Here is a 17,675-nt window from a genome sequence, read left to right as displayed (position 1 = left end):
ATGGGAGAAGGAAAGGTTATTTATTCTATAGAAGAGACTGCGGACAATTAGTATTCAAAGTTTATTTTCAGAAAATAAAATAATAAAAGCCCAGGGTATTTTAAATGCTTCTAATATAAGATGTGATATTTAGTAGAGTTTATCTGTTATCATGCATGTGGTAGTAAAGTTGAAAAAAAAATTGCAATTTTCCAAAAACTAAAGCAAAAATCAGTGTCTCAGAAAATTTAAGAATGTAATGACATGCCCTGTAGTCCATTTCTTCACTCTTAACAGAAAACCAAAAATTTAGATTTAATCATCTTACTCAATAGCTTAAAATTCCTCAAAGTTTTCCCACCATCTAAAGGAAAAAGCTAATTGTTTGCTTAACATAATACACAAGGCCCTCCACGAGCCAGCCACCAGCTTTTTTCCCAACTTGATTTCCTATCAGCTCCTTGTACTCATCTTATGCTCTAGCCCAACTTCTCCCAAAATCTGTTCCAGGGATACCAGTTCAAGACTCATCACAGAAAAGGGGTCCATGGTCAAATACATTTTTACACATTTTGCAAATTACTGCGGAACACATCTCTCAGAAACCTAGACTATTAAGGGCTGGGTGCAGTGGCTCACACTTATAATCGCAACACTATGAGAAGCTGAGGTGAGAGTTCAAGTTTACCTTGGGCAACATGGCGAGACTCCATCTCCAAAAAAAGAATTAAACTATTATGTACATTATGAAAGGCAGCATTCCCCAAAAGTATTTGATCACAGAATCATTTTCGTGCAATGCCTACTATTTTGTTTGAGAACATCTTTCAAAAAATCTTTTCCTAAGCCGGGCGCGGTGGCTCACGCCTGTAATCCTAGCACTTTGGGAGGCCGAGGCGGGTGGATCACGAGGTCAGGAGTTCAAAACCAGCCGGGCAAAGATGGTGAAACCCCATCTCTACTAAAAACACATAAATTAGCCAGGCGTGGTGGCGGGCGCCTGTAATCCCAGCTACTCGGGAGGCTGAGGCAGGAGAATCGCTTGAACTCGGGAGGTGGAGGTTGCAGTGAGGCAAGAGATCGCGCCATTGCACTCCAGCCTGGGCGACAAGAGCAAGACTCTGTTTCAAAACAAAAAAAAAAAAGCTTCTCCAGCCATACTAAACGATTGCAACGCTTAGTGCTGGCCATTCCGTTTTAGAGTTCTGTGCCTTTGCAAGTGTTCCTTCTGGTAGTATGGCTCCTTTAGTCAGGTTGGGGAGAGCCTTTCAAATAAAAGCAAATTCCAGGCCTGGTGCGGTGGCTCAGAGAGGAGGGTGGATCGCTTGAGGCCAGGAGTTCGAGATCAGCTTGGCCAACGCGGCAAAACCTGGTCTCTACTACAATTACAAAAATTAGCCAGGCGTGGTGGCACACGCCTATAATCCCAGCTACCTTGGGAGGCTGAGGCACGAGAATTGCTTGAACTCAGGAGGCAGAGGTTGCAAATAAGCAGAGATTGCCACTGCACTCCAGTCTGAGCAACAGAATGAGAGCCTGTCTCAAAAAAAGACTGAACAATTGCACATCTTTCTTTTCACCTAATCCCACGGAGAGTTGTCTTTCTGCAGCTTTACTATGAGAACTGAACAACAAGTTCTGTGCACTGGACAATAACTTTTTATTTTTTATAGTAAGAAGTCGATGTAATTAACATTCCATTTTAAATGAATTCAAGTATATCAACATAAACATATGCCAAGACATAGCTTTGATGTCAAATACCATACGTTCTGGTTCACACATTGTTCATATATTGACCCAAAAAACTGAAATACGATCCAATGGCAGATCCGCCTGCAAGGAAGGTGATTCAGTTTTCACTGATTAAGCTTTATGTTCATCAGATTAATTGCTCGCAATAGAGGACACCCTACAAAAAATTATTCTCCTTATCCTTCGTCTTGTCTTTGCAAACAGGACTTTCAGACACAGAATGCCCCAGAAGTATTTCCAAACAGTTACCTTTCCTAAGAGGAGCTGCTGAAAGAATTTGTGTTACTAAACATGCTTCGTGTATAGTCTGGAGCAAGCTCTCATGCCTAACAGAAACAAGAGCTACTTGATGTGAGACACATTGTCACTTAAGTGTGATAATTGCCACAACTTCGGAGTCCGAGTAACTTGGAAGACAGCCCCTCTGGGGGATGGCACACTTTTCTCTCTGCAGTCATTTCGGCTTCACAGAATACCTCAACGGTAGAGAACACACTGGGCCCACCCCTTTCCAGGAGCAGCCGGTATAGAAGAAATCCGCGGAGAGCACAGAGGGTTGGGGAGCGGAGGCCCCACCAGGAGAAGGGTCAGCCGAACCAGGGATCGCCTGAGACCAACTTGGGTCCCTCCAGGGGACACCATGGGAGGAGACCGTGGGAGGAGAGTCTAACCTGAGAGGCCGCGGACGTTTGCTACAGCGGGAACCAGCTTGGGGGCTGAGAGCAGCCAAGGCATTACGGCCTAACTCACGCGTCGGGAAGAGAAAGAGGGTAACGACGGGGAATGCAACCGCCTGCTGGGCCGCGTCGCCAGGAAACCGGGCCAGCCGCACCTCCCCTTCCGGCGGAGGCGGCTCGCGGGCCTTCCTTGCGCGGCGGCGCAGGTTGTGACGTCATGCCCCGAGCTGGGACCGACCCTCCGGCTCCACGCCCTTTTTTTTTTTTTTAGGTCCCGGGCGTTGAGCTCTACTCAGTGCACGCAGCCACACAATATGCTCTTGGACATCGCCCCCTGGAGGGGATGTTATCTCCCGCCTTCTTGAAGGCGCCCATTTCTGGGGTTGCCCCATCCAGGGAGCTGGTTCCTAGTTAAGAATATGAGAATGTATGCGCAGGGAGGCAGGCAACAGCACGAACAGCCACGCTTCTAGAAGATTCTAGGGAGCGCGCAGGAGCAGCGCAGAGGGAGTAGGAATGAGCAGGCGGAGGACCCGAGGTCACGAGACCGTTGTGTGGGAGGAGCCAGCGGCCGGGGAGGTTCTAGTCTGTTCTGTCTCGCGGCAGCCGCCCCCTTCTGCGCGGTCACGCCGAGCCAGCGCCTGGGCCTGGAACCGGGCCGTAGCCCCCCAGTTTCGCCCACCACCTCCCTACCATGGACCCCCGCAAAGTGAACGAGCTTCGGGCCTTTGTGAAAATGTGTAAGCAGGATCCGAGCGTTCTGCACACCGAGGAAATGCGCTTCCTGAGGGAGTGGGTGGAGAGGTGAGACCCAGGCCTGAGGACCGTTGGGGGCGGGGGGAAGCACGGCCCCAGGGGGAACCGGGCTGGACCTGGCTCGGGCCGGCGGGCGAGGCGGGGTCGCTGCCCCTTCTTTGCCCGGGAAAGGGAGGCAACTTCGAGGGGTCATGGAAGATCGCGAGCCTTGGGTAGTACAGGAGCCGCGGGGAGCAGGAGGCAGAGCTGGGTTCCTCGCATCCTGAGGTTGCCCAGGGGTGTATCTTGGGCGAAATACAAAAACAGGACTGCGGATGCGTGGACACTGGAGACGCGAGGAGTGAAAACTGCAAGACGTAGATTTTGCGTGGGGTTGTTTTTCTTTCAGTCTTGTGTGCCCTGCTCAGGTCTCATTGGTACATAGCAGTTCCTTTACGCACTATCCCTTTACATCGTGTTATAATAATATAACACTAGTAAGTTAAAAGTTACAAAACTAGTAAGAATGATAACTGTAAAAATGATTGTTTTTACCTTACAGCGTTTGTAGCTGCGTAGGATTAATTATCTTGAGAATCACTTATTATACCTCCGTTACTTGGCAGTGTTACCACTCCAATCACGTCTGAGAAAAATAATTTCTTAAGGCCTGGCATGTTTCCAGGATATAATCTTGTTGTCTTTAACTGTAGAGTACTTCGCTACGTGCAAAGAGTTAATTGACAAGGCACTGTGCCTGGTGCTAGGAAACAGTATAAGTACTGTCTAGACGAATAAATAGAAAAGTTCGTTTTGATATTTACTGTATAATAGTAATTAGCATTTTATGTGTTGAAGGAGCACCGAAGAGAAAAAGTGAGAGGGAAGTCTTCCCTAAGATGACTTTTTAAAAAATTATTACTAATGGGGAACTGTAAAGATGACATACAAATTGCACTAAACAGGGATAAATAGCAACTATGCAGACCATTGCGACTCCTGAGAGGTGCTGCTGTGAACGTTATGTGTTTAGTGATTTTTGTCTTTTAGAGACTTGTCCAGGCCGCATACAGTGGCGGGATCACTGCAGCCTCCAATTCTTGGGCACAAGCGATCCTCCTGCATCAGTCTCCCAGGTGGCGAGCAGTGCGGGATCGAGCCACCATACTTGGCTAATTTAATTTTTTTGTAGAGATGGGGGGTCACATTAAGTTGCCCAGGCTTGTCTTGAACTCCTGGCCTCAAGGGACTCCCCCGCCTCCCAAAGTGGTGGTATTACAGGCGTGAGCCACTTCACCCAGCGTGATATTTTTATATGGGAAGATGAGCTCATGATTACCAAATAGGTCAAAGAATATTTCTTAACAACAAGCTGGTTCTAAGGAAAAAACTCGTTACAGTCTGTCAGTGTTGTATATTGTATTTTTTTCCTCTAAGAAGTTTTTCAATTTTTAGCTCCCCACCAATTGTCTAACTACTGGAAGACTTACTTATATGTGAAATTCTGAGACCATTTAATATTACTATGTTAATAGTAACTTTATGAATATTGGTAAGAAGTCTATTTTGCAAACTCCTCAACCGGGAAATGTCAGGATTAGGAATTGAGGGCTAGATTTTAGTTGTTTTCTCTATTGAACAGCTTGATGATCCAAAAGCCTTAAGATATTTGTATGCTTTTATCCTAATTATAGGAAAGAACCTGCAGTTAATAAATTCTTTCTAAAATTCCAGGTAAAGTAGACAAGTATCACAGGAAGAAAACAGCCGGCTCCAAGAGCTGGCTCCACTTTACATTAAGTGGATACAATGTTTTTGTTTCATTCTTACTAGTGAGGAAGAGGAGACACAGAAGAACAAATTAAAAGCATGTGTAAGAACAGTGTCCTCCTGACTTGTGCTGGAGTGATTGTGCCTATGTAGAGAATTCCACTTTAAGGTTTGCAAAATATTTGTCAGGCACTACTATCTCCCAAACAAAAACAAGAAATAGTCATGTACCTTATTTTAACATAGGTAATTCCAGTTTTTCTTTCTGATTCCACTTACATTCTTTAGCCATCCTGAGTTGGCTGAAGTATGGGGTGAAGCATCATGGCATATGTAGGGACTTTATTCTGAACTTACATTGAGATATTTAATATTAGAAGCTTTTTCTCCTTATTTCTGTATTTAAACTAAGATTTTTATAAACTCTGAGGCCTTTGCGTTTGTATCCGTTTCTCTCTGCCTTCATCAGTCTGCAGTTCGAGATTGTGGCAGATGGGGCTGAATGTGGAGACTTCTAGGTCCAGACGTCTTCCTAGGCCTGATGCTACTGTTAGGGTTACTCAAGTTGAAAACATCTGTTTCTCACAGGCTTAGCTGTTGAAGAACAGTACATCTGCCTATTTGCTATAATTGCTAGCATTGTTTATAGCTTAGTTTTATTTGATATAAGGATTTATTAGTTTAACCTTTTAAATTGCACAAAGAGAAATACTAAAAGTCTTTCTGAACTAGTTGTCAGTGAGGATCCAGGGAGACTGTTCTTTTCAAGAACTGTGTTTTGAGATATTTTTGTTTTTCCCTTTTTAGAGACAGAAGCATTCTCCCACTCTATTTTCTCCCGTTTAACAATTTAGTATCTTGTATGTGGTTTCATGGCTTTACTTGATGGTAATTAAGATCGAAGAGAGTGTCTTTGTTTTCTACTCCCTAGTACAGTACGTGGCACATGGCTTTTCCTAAATGTTGTAAAGGAAATGAACAGAATGCATTTCTACCCTCAATATGGAATTTAGAGTGCAGCAACCAATTTTTTGTACATGTGTACAAATAACCATAGCACAAAGCAGATTAGAAGGTTATCAAATTAAGAGAATTGTGAATGAAGTTTTATGTGGTCCTATGTGAGAAAAGTCTCTACACTGGTCCTACTTGATTGTGTAACATAAAAAAGCCTGTAGTGCCAAAGTCCAAGTGGCAGTTTTTGGCCAGAAAGTAGCTTGTTCTAAGCCTTGGAAGCATTAATTGAAATTTCGTACCTATGAGTTGGTGTTTTCTTCCATTAGTTAACTAGAATTTGGGATGGGAGAAACTAAATCTAGCTTATGAGTAAATCCTCTTTTTTTTTTTAAGTTTTTTTTTTTTTGCAACAATTTCTAGCTCAGAAAAATTGCAGGTATGGTACAAAGGAATTTTTTCTGAACTAGTTGAGAGTAAGCTGCCAACATTATACCCCAACACCAGTGAGTGTATACTTCCTACAAAGTCTTTACAATGCAAATACTAAACTTAGGAAACTAATGCTGATGCATTTATGCTATCTAATCCTCAGATTTATGTGTTGCATTTAGTTGCCATGTCACGTAGTCTCCATTCTGAAACAATTCCTCAGTCTTTCCTTGACTTTCATGATCTTAACAGTTTGAATGTTATTGGCAAGTTATTTTATAGACTTTCTCTCAATTTGGGTTTGTCTGGCCTTCCCAAATTTAGGATTGGATTTAGCTTAATACATTTCTTGGCAGGAATATCACTTGCCAAAGTTAGTGTACTGTAAGTTATACTATGTCTGGATGTCACTCTAAAATACATTCCTGACGCTGCATTTTGAAACTTAGGAAGAACACAGTGTAAGAAACCCTGTGTCTTCATTAAAATTTAACTACAAAGGACTGGTGATTACTGTGCTCTTTTGCAAAGTAGTGTTTCCATAGAAAAGAATTTTGTGGTGTCTATATGCCTGTTCCTTATCATTAAATCATTTTACTTCGCTGAATTGCAGATTAGGATGTTTTGGATCATATAATCTTTATGTTTGACATGGGAGCTATTCCATATTAAGGGTACTGAGTAACATTTTCTTCTGTCATATTAAACATAATGGAAAAAGTAGGCACATTTTGTTCGTTTGAATGGTGCTTATAAGAAATTCCAAATTCTGTTTCTTTTCATTCCATCTGCTACTTTGCATTTATACTTTTGCTTCATATTGGGATCCTCAGATGATACTAAGAGAGTGAAAAGGCAAGCTACAGGGTGGGAGAAAATATTTGCAACACATAAAGCTGACAAAGGGTTCATATGCAGAATACAGACAACACCTTCAAATAAAGAAGGACAATCTATTAGAAAGCTGGATGAGAGTTGAACTGTACAAAAAAGTCTTTTTAAATGACCAGTAAATATATGAAAAGGGACTCAACTGCAATGAGATGCCAGTAGGCACCTATCAGAATGGCTAAAAAATCTTTAAGATGGACAATAGCTAAGCATTGGCCAAGGCGTGAAACAATTGGAATTCTCATACATTGCTGATAAAAGTGTAAATTGATAAAAGAACTTCAGAAAACTGATGCCCATTTAAATTCAGCCTGCACATACCCTTATGACCACAAATTCCACCCAACTGAAATGAATGTAAATGTGGATATGACAACTCTAGTTACAAAGAATCAGGCCAGGCGCAGTGGCTCATGCCTGTAAATCCAGCACTTTGGGAGGCCAAGGCTGGCGGATTACGAGGTCAGGAGATCGAGACCGTTCTGGCTAACATGGTGAAACCCCGTCTCTACTAAAACAAAAAATCAGCTGGGTGTGGTGGCATGCACCCTGTAGTCCCAGTTACTTGGGAGGCTGAGGCAGGAGAATCGCTTGAACCCAGGAGGTGGAGGTTGCAGTGAGCCAAGATTGCGCCACTGCACTCCAGCCTGGGTGACAGAGCAAGACTCCATCTCAAAAAAAAAAAAAAAGAATCAACCCTTTCTGTTTTCAAAGTTAATATATCCCCTTGTTTTACATAGTTAATGGCTTTTGTTGTTTGTTTTTAAGGCAAATTTTAATAATGTCTACGTTGCTTCCAACTGTTGTGGAGTGCTCTTAAGTCTATCAACCATTTTAGTCACTGGATTGTTGCAGGTAGCCCATATACTATAGGGTTTGCACCAAATGGAGCATGTAACGCTAATTCTTTGTAATTTTTCTCTTCTAGTTATTTGCTTATAATGAATTGTGTTGCCCTGAACTATTTGGGAAAGAAGGGTTTGTAGGGTCAGGAGGAAGTATTAATGGATGAGGTTGGGAGGGGTGTATAAGGAGAAAATCTATAATGTGACGGGCATGCAAATATAAGCAAGAAAAATTCTCATAGGTCTCAGTCACAGGACACAAACATTTTGAATTATTATATCATGACGGTATAGTTATTTCATAAACTGCATATTTGAATTTAATTGAACTCTTATTTCAAGTTTCAAATTTAGGATTCAAATATACCTACCGAGTTGAATTCTAAGTTAACAGCTTGTGCAAATGATTTTGTCATTGCATGTTGACATATCTGCCTCTTTTCCTCTGGGAAGAGGCACAGAGAAGCTATACATTATGTTTATTTGACTCATTGAGGCAAAGAAAGGGGTTCATTAGCCAGTAGCCTTAAAATAAATTTTAAGCTGGAAAAAAATTAACCATAATAATACCACAGCATTCAGATTAATTGAGAGTTTACTTTTAAATTTTGAAAAGGTAGTCATCTAAATGTCTAACGTTATTTTTTAGGTATAAATACGTTGCGTGACAGTGAATTTTAATTTTCTAAACAAATATCTTTTTTCTCATCTTCTTCAAGCATGGGTGGTAAAGTACCACCTGCTACTCAGAAAGCTAAATCAGAAGAAAATACCAAGGTAAGTTTTAATTTCATTTGTATGTTTTGTGATAAAGTACTATAAGATTTCTTAGGGGTTGTTTTTAAACTGCTGCTCTCCAATGATCACTCCTGATTTCCCCCAGATCACTTGGAAATAAGACCTTTTAAGACCTCTTTATCTTTATAACTTTGTAGACCCGAATTCTCTGGATTCTGATTTAGAACTGAGAATTTAGGGTTGGATGTTCACTGTTTTAGAATACATGACAATAAAAGTTACATGTATGGCCTGTAAGTGGTAAGCTCCGTGATGGTGTGCATCCGTAGTCTTCATGATTGCCTTACAGTGTGTCATATGCATTGTAGGTACTTTATTTAATTTTTTTGCGCTACTACCTGAGTGATATTTCTGAGTGTGAATCATGGTGTTGGGTTAGCATATTTGCTTAAAGGACGTGTAAGATTAGGAGAAGGTTACCAGTAGCTGAAGTTGAGAGACAGATGAAGGGGAACATACATGTTTAAGAATGTTTTCTTTTGTTTTATTTGTTTGCTTTTTCTTTCCTGAGACAAAGTCTCACTGTGTCACCCAGGTCTGAGTGCAGTGGTACAATCTCGGCTCACTGCAACCTCAGCCTACTGGCTTCAAGCGATTCTCCTGTTTCAGTCTCCCGAGTATCTGGGATTACAGGTGCATCCCACCATGCCCGGCTAATTTTTCTATTTTTAGTAGAAATGGGGTTTCGCCATGTTGGCCAGGTGGGTCTCGGAACTCCTGATCTCAAGTGATCTCTCAGCCTCCCAAAGTGCTGGGACTAAGGCGTGAGCCACCATGCCTGGCCCAGAATGCTTTCTTCATAATTTTTTATTTCTCTCTTCTGCCTTCATATCTAAAAGGCTCTTTTTTTTTTTTTTTTTTGCAAATTTTCTGATTAGCTGTCTTAAATTGACAATAAAATAGCTGTTTTATTATTTAGAAACTTAAACATTGTTATCTATTTGGATCTTAAAGTGGAAGTTATGTCTATTAAGAAGGAGAATGCGAAAAGGTAAGCAAAAGCCCAAAAAGTAGTTACCTTTTTTTTAAAAGGACCATTTATTAGAGTGGTATTTTCTGAGCCCTAGATATTTTGCTATTTGGCAAATGTGTATGAAGGCAAAATTATATTTAACCTATGTGTCAGCTGAAAATTTTTTGTAAGAAAAACATTCTAAACTAGAATTATGGCTTGTCTTTTCAATATATTCTAGAATACCTAGACTTTGTACATTTTATAGGGACTCAACAAATATTTTGTGACAAGGTAGGTTTTTGGTTCTAATTTTTTTTTTTTTTTTTTGAGACAGAGTCTCACTCTGTTGCCCAGGCTGGAGTGCAGTGGTGCGATCTCTCGGCTCATTGCAAGCTCTGCCTCCCAGGTTCACGCCCTTCTCCTGCCTCAGCCTCCTGAGTAGCTGGGACTACAGGTGCCCACCACCACATCCGGCTAATTTTTTTGTGTTTTTAGTGGAGACGGGGTTTCACCATGTTAGCCAGGATGGTCTCAATCTCCTGACCTCGTGATCCACCCACCTCGGACTCCCAAAGTGCTGGAATTACAGGCATGAGCCACTGCACCTGCCTTGGTTCTAATTTTTTAAGTAACAGGGAAGCAACCTAAAAATGGTTGACAATATATGGTTGAGTGAATAGATGAAGGTAGGCTGATAATGGTATATAATTTACAAGATACACAGCATTGTTAAATGCAAAAGGCAAAGGATAGAGTTGTTTCATATATAGAGAGACTATCCTGCAATGGGATATACAAGAAACCACACTGGTTATTTATAGGATGGGAAGAAAATGTTGCTTTCTATATGTCGTGCACTTTTAAGTTCTTTGAATTTTCATTGTTTATTATTGTAATTCCACAGGTTCTTATTTGCAGTTCCAAAACTCAAAAACCCTTGTAAAGATTTTTACTAAATTTGGCAATAAAATATAATGTGAGTGGACATGAGGCTATTTATAATCTCTAAACTGTTTATTGTCAATGTTCAAACTTTATTTTGAACAGTTGTTTTTTTATTTTTGAGACACAGTCTTGCTCTGTCGCCCAGGCTGGAGTGCAGTGGCATGATCTCAGCTCACTGCAACCTCCGCCTCCCAGGTTCAAGTGATTGTCCTGCCTCAGCCTCCCAAGTGGCTAGGATTACAAGCGGGCACCACCACGTCCGGCTAATTTGTATTTTTAGTAGAGATGGTTTCACCGTGTTGGCCAGGCTAGTCTTGAACTCCTAACCTCAAATGATCCACCCACCCCAGCCTCCCAAAGTGCTGGAATTCCAGGCATGAGCCGCCATGCCTGGCCATATTTGACAGTTTATACATAGATTTGTAGAAATTAGTATAAATATTCGATATGTTATTAAATACTGATAGTACTGTTTGTCTTCCCTTTGCTAGGAAGAAAAACCTGATAGTAAGAAGGTGGAGGAAGACTTAAAGGCAGACGAACCATCAAGTGAGGAAAGTGATCTAGGTGAGGAGACGGTAGTTAGTTTGTATTTGAAAACCTATGATGTGATACTTTGTTGATTTTTATTAAAGTGACTTAAATCAGCACTGTGTAATAGAAATATAATGGCACATATGAAACTTAGAATGTTCTAGTAGTCACATTTTAGAAAGTAAAAGGAAACATGAAATAAATTCAGATATTAATGGCATATTGTTTGAAATATTGACATGTGTAATCAATATTTTTTTTTGTTTTTTCTTTTTGAGATGGAGTCGTGCTCTTGTCACCCAGACTGGAGTGCACTGGCACAATCTCGGCTCACTGCAACCTCCACCTCCCAGGTTTAAGCCATTCTCCTGCCTGAGCCTCCCGAGTAACTGGGATTAGAGGAACCTGCCACCACACTCGGCTAATTTTTATAATTTTAGTAAAGACGGGCTTTCACCATGTTGGCAAGGCTGGCCTCGAACTCCTGACCTCGTGATCCACCCACCTTGGCCTCCCAAAGTGCTGAGATTACAGGCGTGAGCCACTGCACCTGGCCTCAATATTTGTTAATAATTTATTTTGCTGCTTTTTTTAATAGCATTCAAACTCCAAAGGGTATTTTACACATGTGGCACCCCTCAATTCAGGTTTTACATTTTCATTGATAATAAATCAGACTTCATAATGTTTGTATTAGAAAAAGTTGGGTTACATATTAAAGTTGTTCTAAGCATACTTAAAAAGTTTTCTTTTTTTTTTTTTTTCTTTTTTTGAGACGGAGTCTCACTGTGTCGCCCAGGCTGGAGTGCAGCGGTGTGATCTCAGCTCACTGCAGCCTCCACCTCCCAGGTTCAATCAATTCTCATGCCTCAGCCTCCCTAGTAGCTGGGACTACAGGCGTGTGCCACCAGGCACGGCTAATTTTTGTATTTTTTTTTTTTTTTTTTTGTAGAGACAGGGTTTTGCCATGTTGGTCAGGCTGGTCTTGAACTCCTGATCTCAGGTGATCCACCTGCCTTGGCCTCCCATAGTGTTTGGGATTACAGATGTGAGCCACCATGCCCAGCCAAAAGTTCTCCCATAACTGAATTGAGTGCCAAAAAATAGTATTTGTTTAGTTCTTACAACCATGTTGATAAAACTGGTTCATATTTAGAAGAGTGGCTATCTGTGCTATGAGTTTGGTTGGTTTTTTGGCCACAAATTGACAAAATTTCTTCATGAATTTGGAAGTCTCTTATATCACAGAACCTGAAGAAAAGTACTTGAAATGTTTTAAATTTTGAATCCGTTTTTTTTGTTGTTTTTTGGGGGTTTTTTTGGGAAGACTTGAGTTTCGCTCTGCCACCCAGGCTGGAGTGTGGTGGCACAGTTTCGGCTCACTGCAACCTCTCCCTCCTGGGTTCAAGCGAGTCTCCTGCCTCAGCCTCCTGAGTAGCTGGGACTACAGGCGTATGCCACCATGCGTGGCTAATTTTTTTGTATTTTCAGGAGAGACAGAGTTTCACCATGTTGGCCAGGCTGGTCTCAAACTCCTGACCTCAGGTGATCTGCCCGTCTTGGCCTCCCAGAGTTCTGGGATTACAGGTGTGAGCCACCACGCCTGGCCTGAATCAAATTATCTTTGATATCGTTAGAGGTCTTACATTCTACTGGCAGTTGTTTGAGTGCTAAATTGAAGATCTTTTACTTTTTATAAAATGCCTCTTTAGTCTTACTTTCTACCAGTTTCTAAAACTACAATAAATTTTTTAACCAACCCTCCACCTAAAAGTGTTTTCTTTTTTGTATACAAATCAAACTTTGATAGACAAGCTTAGTTGCTGTTAAAAAATGGATTAAAATTTTTTTACCGTGTTAAAGGGCATAAACTTTGAGCTATAATCTGAATAAATTCCAGAGATCCAGTATACAGCATGACTATAATACTGTATACTTGAAATTTGTTGAGAGACTGGATCTTCAGTGTTCTCACCAAAAATAAATAAATATGTGAGATGGATAGTTATTAATATGATGGGTGAGAATCATTTCATTATGTGAGGTGCAGTAAAGTGAAACACAATAAAATGAGGTATGCCTGAGGTCGGGCACGGTGACTCACACCTGTAATCCCAGCACTTTGGGAGGCTGAGGCGGGTGGACCACCTGAGGTCAGGAGTTGGAGACCAGCCTGACTAACATGGAGAAACCCCATCTCTACTAAAAATACAAAATTAGCCAGGTGTGGTGACACATGCCTGTAATCCCAGCTACCTGGGAGACTGACGCAGGACAATCGCTTGAACCTGGGAGGCAGAGGTTACGGTGAGCCGAGATTGCGCCACTGCACTCCAACCTCGGCAACAAAAGCGAAACTCCGTCTCAAAAAACGATATGCCTGTATGTTAAAACATCGCATTGTACACCATATACATATATGTATATATATAGTTTGTCAGTCATGCGTCAAGTTTTGTTGTTGCTGGACAGTAATTCTGATTTTAGGTGGGTGATTTTAAATTCTTTTTTTTTTTTGACTAAGGAAACTTCTTATCAAATTAACTATTTGCAAATGTGTTCTTTTTAAATGATACGTGCGTGTGTGTGTATGTATATAAAACTCGTTTTCCTCTTGCAACAAATTACAGTTGTCATTTAACTGACAACTGTTAAATGACAATTTGAAAAGCAAGATACTGCTTTTCATTCTTTACTGTTTTGGTTGTAAGTACTAGCTTTGGTCACTACTGTACATATGGAAACTAAATTTATTTTTAAATCTAGCCTTGGTACTTGATTCTGCATCAGTAGTAAGCCTTTATTTTAAAATTAAAACTTGTCCATGCTACTTTTAAAAATGAAAATAATTAGGGACCAGGTGCAGTGGCTCATGCTTGGAATCCTAGTGCTTTGGGAGGCCGAGGTGGGAGGATTTCTTGGACAACATAGTAAGATCCTGTGCCCCCCCCAAATTATTTTAATTTTAAAAAAGGAAAGTAATGAATGTAATTATATTAAAATATTTTGATTTACGTTGAAGTATCACTGTAGCTTACCTGCATATTTTTGAAAAACATAGTACATCAGTGTGTAGAAAAAAATTATTTGAACTAAATCAGTTTGTTGACAATGGTGTATTTATATACAATGACTAAATCAGTGGTGTATTTATGTGTAATACTAGAAACTGCACATGTCAACAACCCCACTACAACCTGATAATATCTTACATGATGTGACAGTTAACGTAAAGTGTAGTCTTACCAAAGTAACGAAATGTTTAATGGGAACATATTTTAAAATGCATCAATACTTAAATCAAAATTAAAATATTCAATTAATTGTAGTCATAGTATGTCAGTTTTTAATAATCTTGGGAGTGGCTACTATATTGTACGGTGCAGGTCTTATTGTCATTTTCTCGACTTTGGCAGAAATTGATAAAGAAGGTGTGATTGAACCAGACACTGATGCTCCTCAAGAAATGGGAGATGAAAATGCGGAGGTAAGTTCGGTGACTTGATTTCCTGCTTGTTCTAAGAAATGTGAAAGGTCCTGCTGTTGCAATGATTTTATGACACGATTCTTCCAGGAAAAGCGCATAGTAAATCTTTCTCTGACTTCAGGCGTTTTAGGCAAGCATTGTATTTTACTACTTAAAATACTAATGAAAATAAATACTGTTACTTTCTGTTTTATCTGTTTTTTAAATTTGCATCTGGTGTGACTGCTTGCACTGTAACGCAGAATTCACTTAAAATACATACCTATTAGTGGAGTTGCTCTTGATGGAATATCTAATGCCAAATTGTATTACAGAATGGTTTGTCATAACAGGCCCTCAAGGGAGTGAAAATTGGTTCTTGGGAAGAGGGCTTAAAAAAAATTCTATATATTACAATGGTTAGTGGTCCTCCAAAGACTCATAGAATATTAATATGTAGTGTATCTGTGGTATTAAAATTGGGGATATGGAAATGAGGAAAAGATGTCTAAAAAGGCTCCTTAGTGTCTGATAAAAATTTGAGAAACACTCTAATATAGTATTAGCAGTTTTAAAAGATTGGTTTTTATCCTCAAAACTTGATATTATCAGATTTCATCTTTGCCAAGTATTGTGGGAAATGGTATCTTTTTGTGGCTTTTAATTTGCATTTTCCTGGCCAGACGGGGTGGCTCACGCTTGTAATCCCAGCACTTTGGGAGGCCGAGGTGGGTGGATCATCTAAGGTCAGGAGTTTGAGACCAGCCTGGCCAACATGGTGAAACCCCGTCTCTACTAATAATACAAAAATAAGCCAAGCATGATGGTGCATGCCTGTAATCCCAGCTACTTGGGAGGCTGAGGCAGGAGAATCACTTGAACCCAGGAGGCAGAGGTTGCAGTGAGGCGAGATCGCACCCCTGCACTCCAGCCTGAGCGACAGAGCAAAACTCTATTTAAAAAAAAAAAAAAAAAAAATGCATTTTCCTGATTCCTAATGAGGCTGAGCATATTTAAATGTTTATTGGCTGTTCACCGGCATTTGCGAACTCCTGTTTAAACTTTTTCCACTTTTTGCTGGATCTTTTTCTTACTGCTTTGTATTTCATTTCAATATTCTGGATGCTAATAATTTGTTGCTAGTGCTGCATATATTTTCTGCTAGTTTGTAACTCATCTTCACTCATCTTTCTTCATGTTGTTTCAAAAATAGTGTCTTTTAATGCAGATATTTTCTGCTTTATTACTTTGAGGTTATAATTGCTGTAGTGCATTGCTCTTTCTCTTCTGAACATTTTATACACTCACCTTTCACCTTTAATCTACCGGTCCCACCAATACTAAAATACACTGTTTCTGAATATTGTGGGTCTGTTTCAGGAGTTTATTGTTCTGCTTGTCTATTTTTTTTCTGTTCACTAATGCCACATCGTCTGATACTAAGTCTTGTTATTTTGTAGAACAAGGACCCCCAAAACTTTTTAGTCTTTTGGCTGTTCTTGGCTTTTTGTTTTTCCAAGTAAATTTTAGAAATAGGTTAATCAAGTCTCCCCCCTTCCATTGGTTTTTTTCCCCTTTGTTAGAATTGTATTAAATCTAAATCAAGTTCGGGAAAAGATATATCTCCTCACCATTGAGATAAACTATCCATAAATAATGTTATCTGCCCAATTTTTAGGTGTTTTTAAAATATTTTAATAACTTACTAACGTGTTCCCCATAAGTCTTGTGCTTTGTTTTTTTGAGGCAGTGTCTCACTCTTCCATCCAGGCTGGAGTGTAGTGGTACAATCATAGCTCACTGCGCCCTTGACCCCCTGGGCTCAAGTGATCCTCCCACCTCAGCCTCCCGACCAGCTGGGACTATAGTCATGCACCACCATGTCCAGCTAGTTTTTTATTTTTATTTTAAAAAATTCTTAGTAGAGACAAAATCTCAAACTCCTGGCCTTCCAGAGTGCTGGGATTACAGGTATGAGTCACTGCACCTGACGTAAGTCTTGTGCATTTTTGTTAAGAACAAATGTAAGTACTTTCTGTCACCATTTGTCAAAGGAAACTTTAAAGGTTAAATGCTATGTTTATTGATGGTATTACTTCTTTTATGATGTGTCTAGGTTTATAATTTTTTATTTATCCTGATTGGGATTCAGTGAGCATCAAATTCTAGGGTTAACTTTGTTTAGCTCTAGAATATTTTCAGCTGTTATTAAATATTGCCTCCTTCTTGTTTACTTTATGCTCTAATTCTGGATCCCTGGTAATGTTAGACTTTTGTTATTAAGTTTCATTTCTTTATCACTCTGCTGAAAAGCAGTCTATGCTTTGTCTGTTCCATTGATGTTTGAATTGGAATGCTTGTGTTTTTCATTTTGGTACTTCAAATCTTTTTGAAGTCTACTTGGTTATTTGTAAGTCTTTTGCTCTTTACTCATTTTCAGAATTTACTTTTATTAAACACATTAAATTCCTTGTTGAACTCTTTGCTGGTCTTACTCTTATTTTTCATGGCTCTTGCTCATTAAGGTACCTTGTTTACTTTATGATGTGTTTGTGTGTTGTGTGCGATATTTTGAAAATGTGTTCTTTGGAACTTCACCTGTAGAAAAATTTTGAGGCCTAGGTAAGAAGGTGATTGCTTCCATGAAGTCTCTGAATTGGTGCTACCAACTCAAGGACCCCTTGAAAGTCTCAGCATGGTGTTTTTTTGTTTGTTCCAATTACTTTGGTAATACAGAATTCCAGATGAAAGGCTGGCTGTGGCTCTGAATTTTCAGGGGAAGTTCTTTTAATCTCACTACTCAACTGTCCGTTTCTGTAGGACAGGTTTATACCATTATGCCTGCCGGTATTAGCATTTGGAGTTCCAGATTTATTTTGGAAGGTGTCTGGTTAGACCACATACATTCTCTTCCTCTGAATATAGACTTTGTATCCTGT

At 40.1% G+C, this 17,675-nt stretch overlaps 2 protein-coding genes across 15 annotated transcripts in view; one reads left to right on the top strand and one right to left on the bottom strand.

Annotated features, from left to right (window-relative positions):
• XPNPEP3 (X-prolyl aminopeptidase 3) overlaps positions 1-2,601 on the bottom strand; it is a 75,559-nt gene extending 72,958 nt beyond the window's left edge. For 3 of the 12 annotated variants that reach the window (XR_008541610.2, XM_054675359.2, XM_009438449.4), the window contains exon 1: positions 2,406-2,601. Coding sequence is in view for 6 of the 12 variants with exons in the window: in XM_054675359.2 (XP_054531334.1) it covers positions 2,406-2,469 (64 nt within the window). In the remaining 6 variants the exon portion in view is untranslated. 12 annotated transcript variants of the gene reach the window in all.
• The window catches only part of ST13 (ST13 Hsp70 interacting protein), a 31,847-nt gene continuing 16,770 nt past the window's right edge, over positions 2,599-17,675 (top strand). For 2 of the 3 annotated variants that reach the window (XR_010156026.1, XM_009438478.5), the window contains exons 1-4: positions 2,616-3,215; positions 8,758-8,815; positions 11,228-11,303; positions 14,687-14,757. Coding sequence is in view for 2 of the 3 variants with exons in the window: in XM_009438478.5 (XP_009436753.1) it covers positions 3,106-3,215; positions 8,758-8,815; positions 11,228-11,303; positions 14,687-14,757 (315 nt within the window). In the remaining variant the exon portion in view is untranslated. Of the gene's footprint in view, positions 3,216-8,757; positions 8,816-11,227; positions 11,304-14,686; positions 14,758-17,675 lie in introns of all 3 variants that reach the window. The other variant, XM_001167706.7, reaches the window with a different exon arrangement.

Source organism: Pan troglodytes, chromosome 23 (genome assembly GCF_028858775.2).
Source record: "Pan troglodytes isolate AG18354 chromosome 23, NHGRI_mPanTro3-v2.0_pri, whole genome shotgun sequence".
In the NCBI taxonomy this organism is placed as follows: Eukaryota; Metazoa; Chordata; class Mammalia; order Primates; family Hominidae; genus Pan; species Pan troglodytes.
This window is presented reverse-complemented; position numbering and strand designations above follow the sequence as displayed.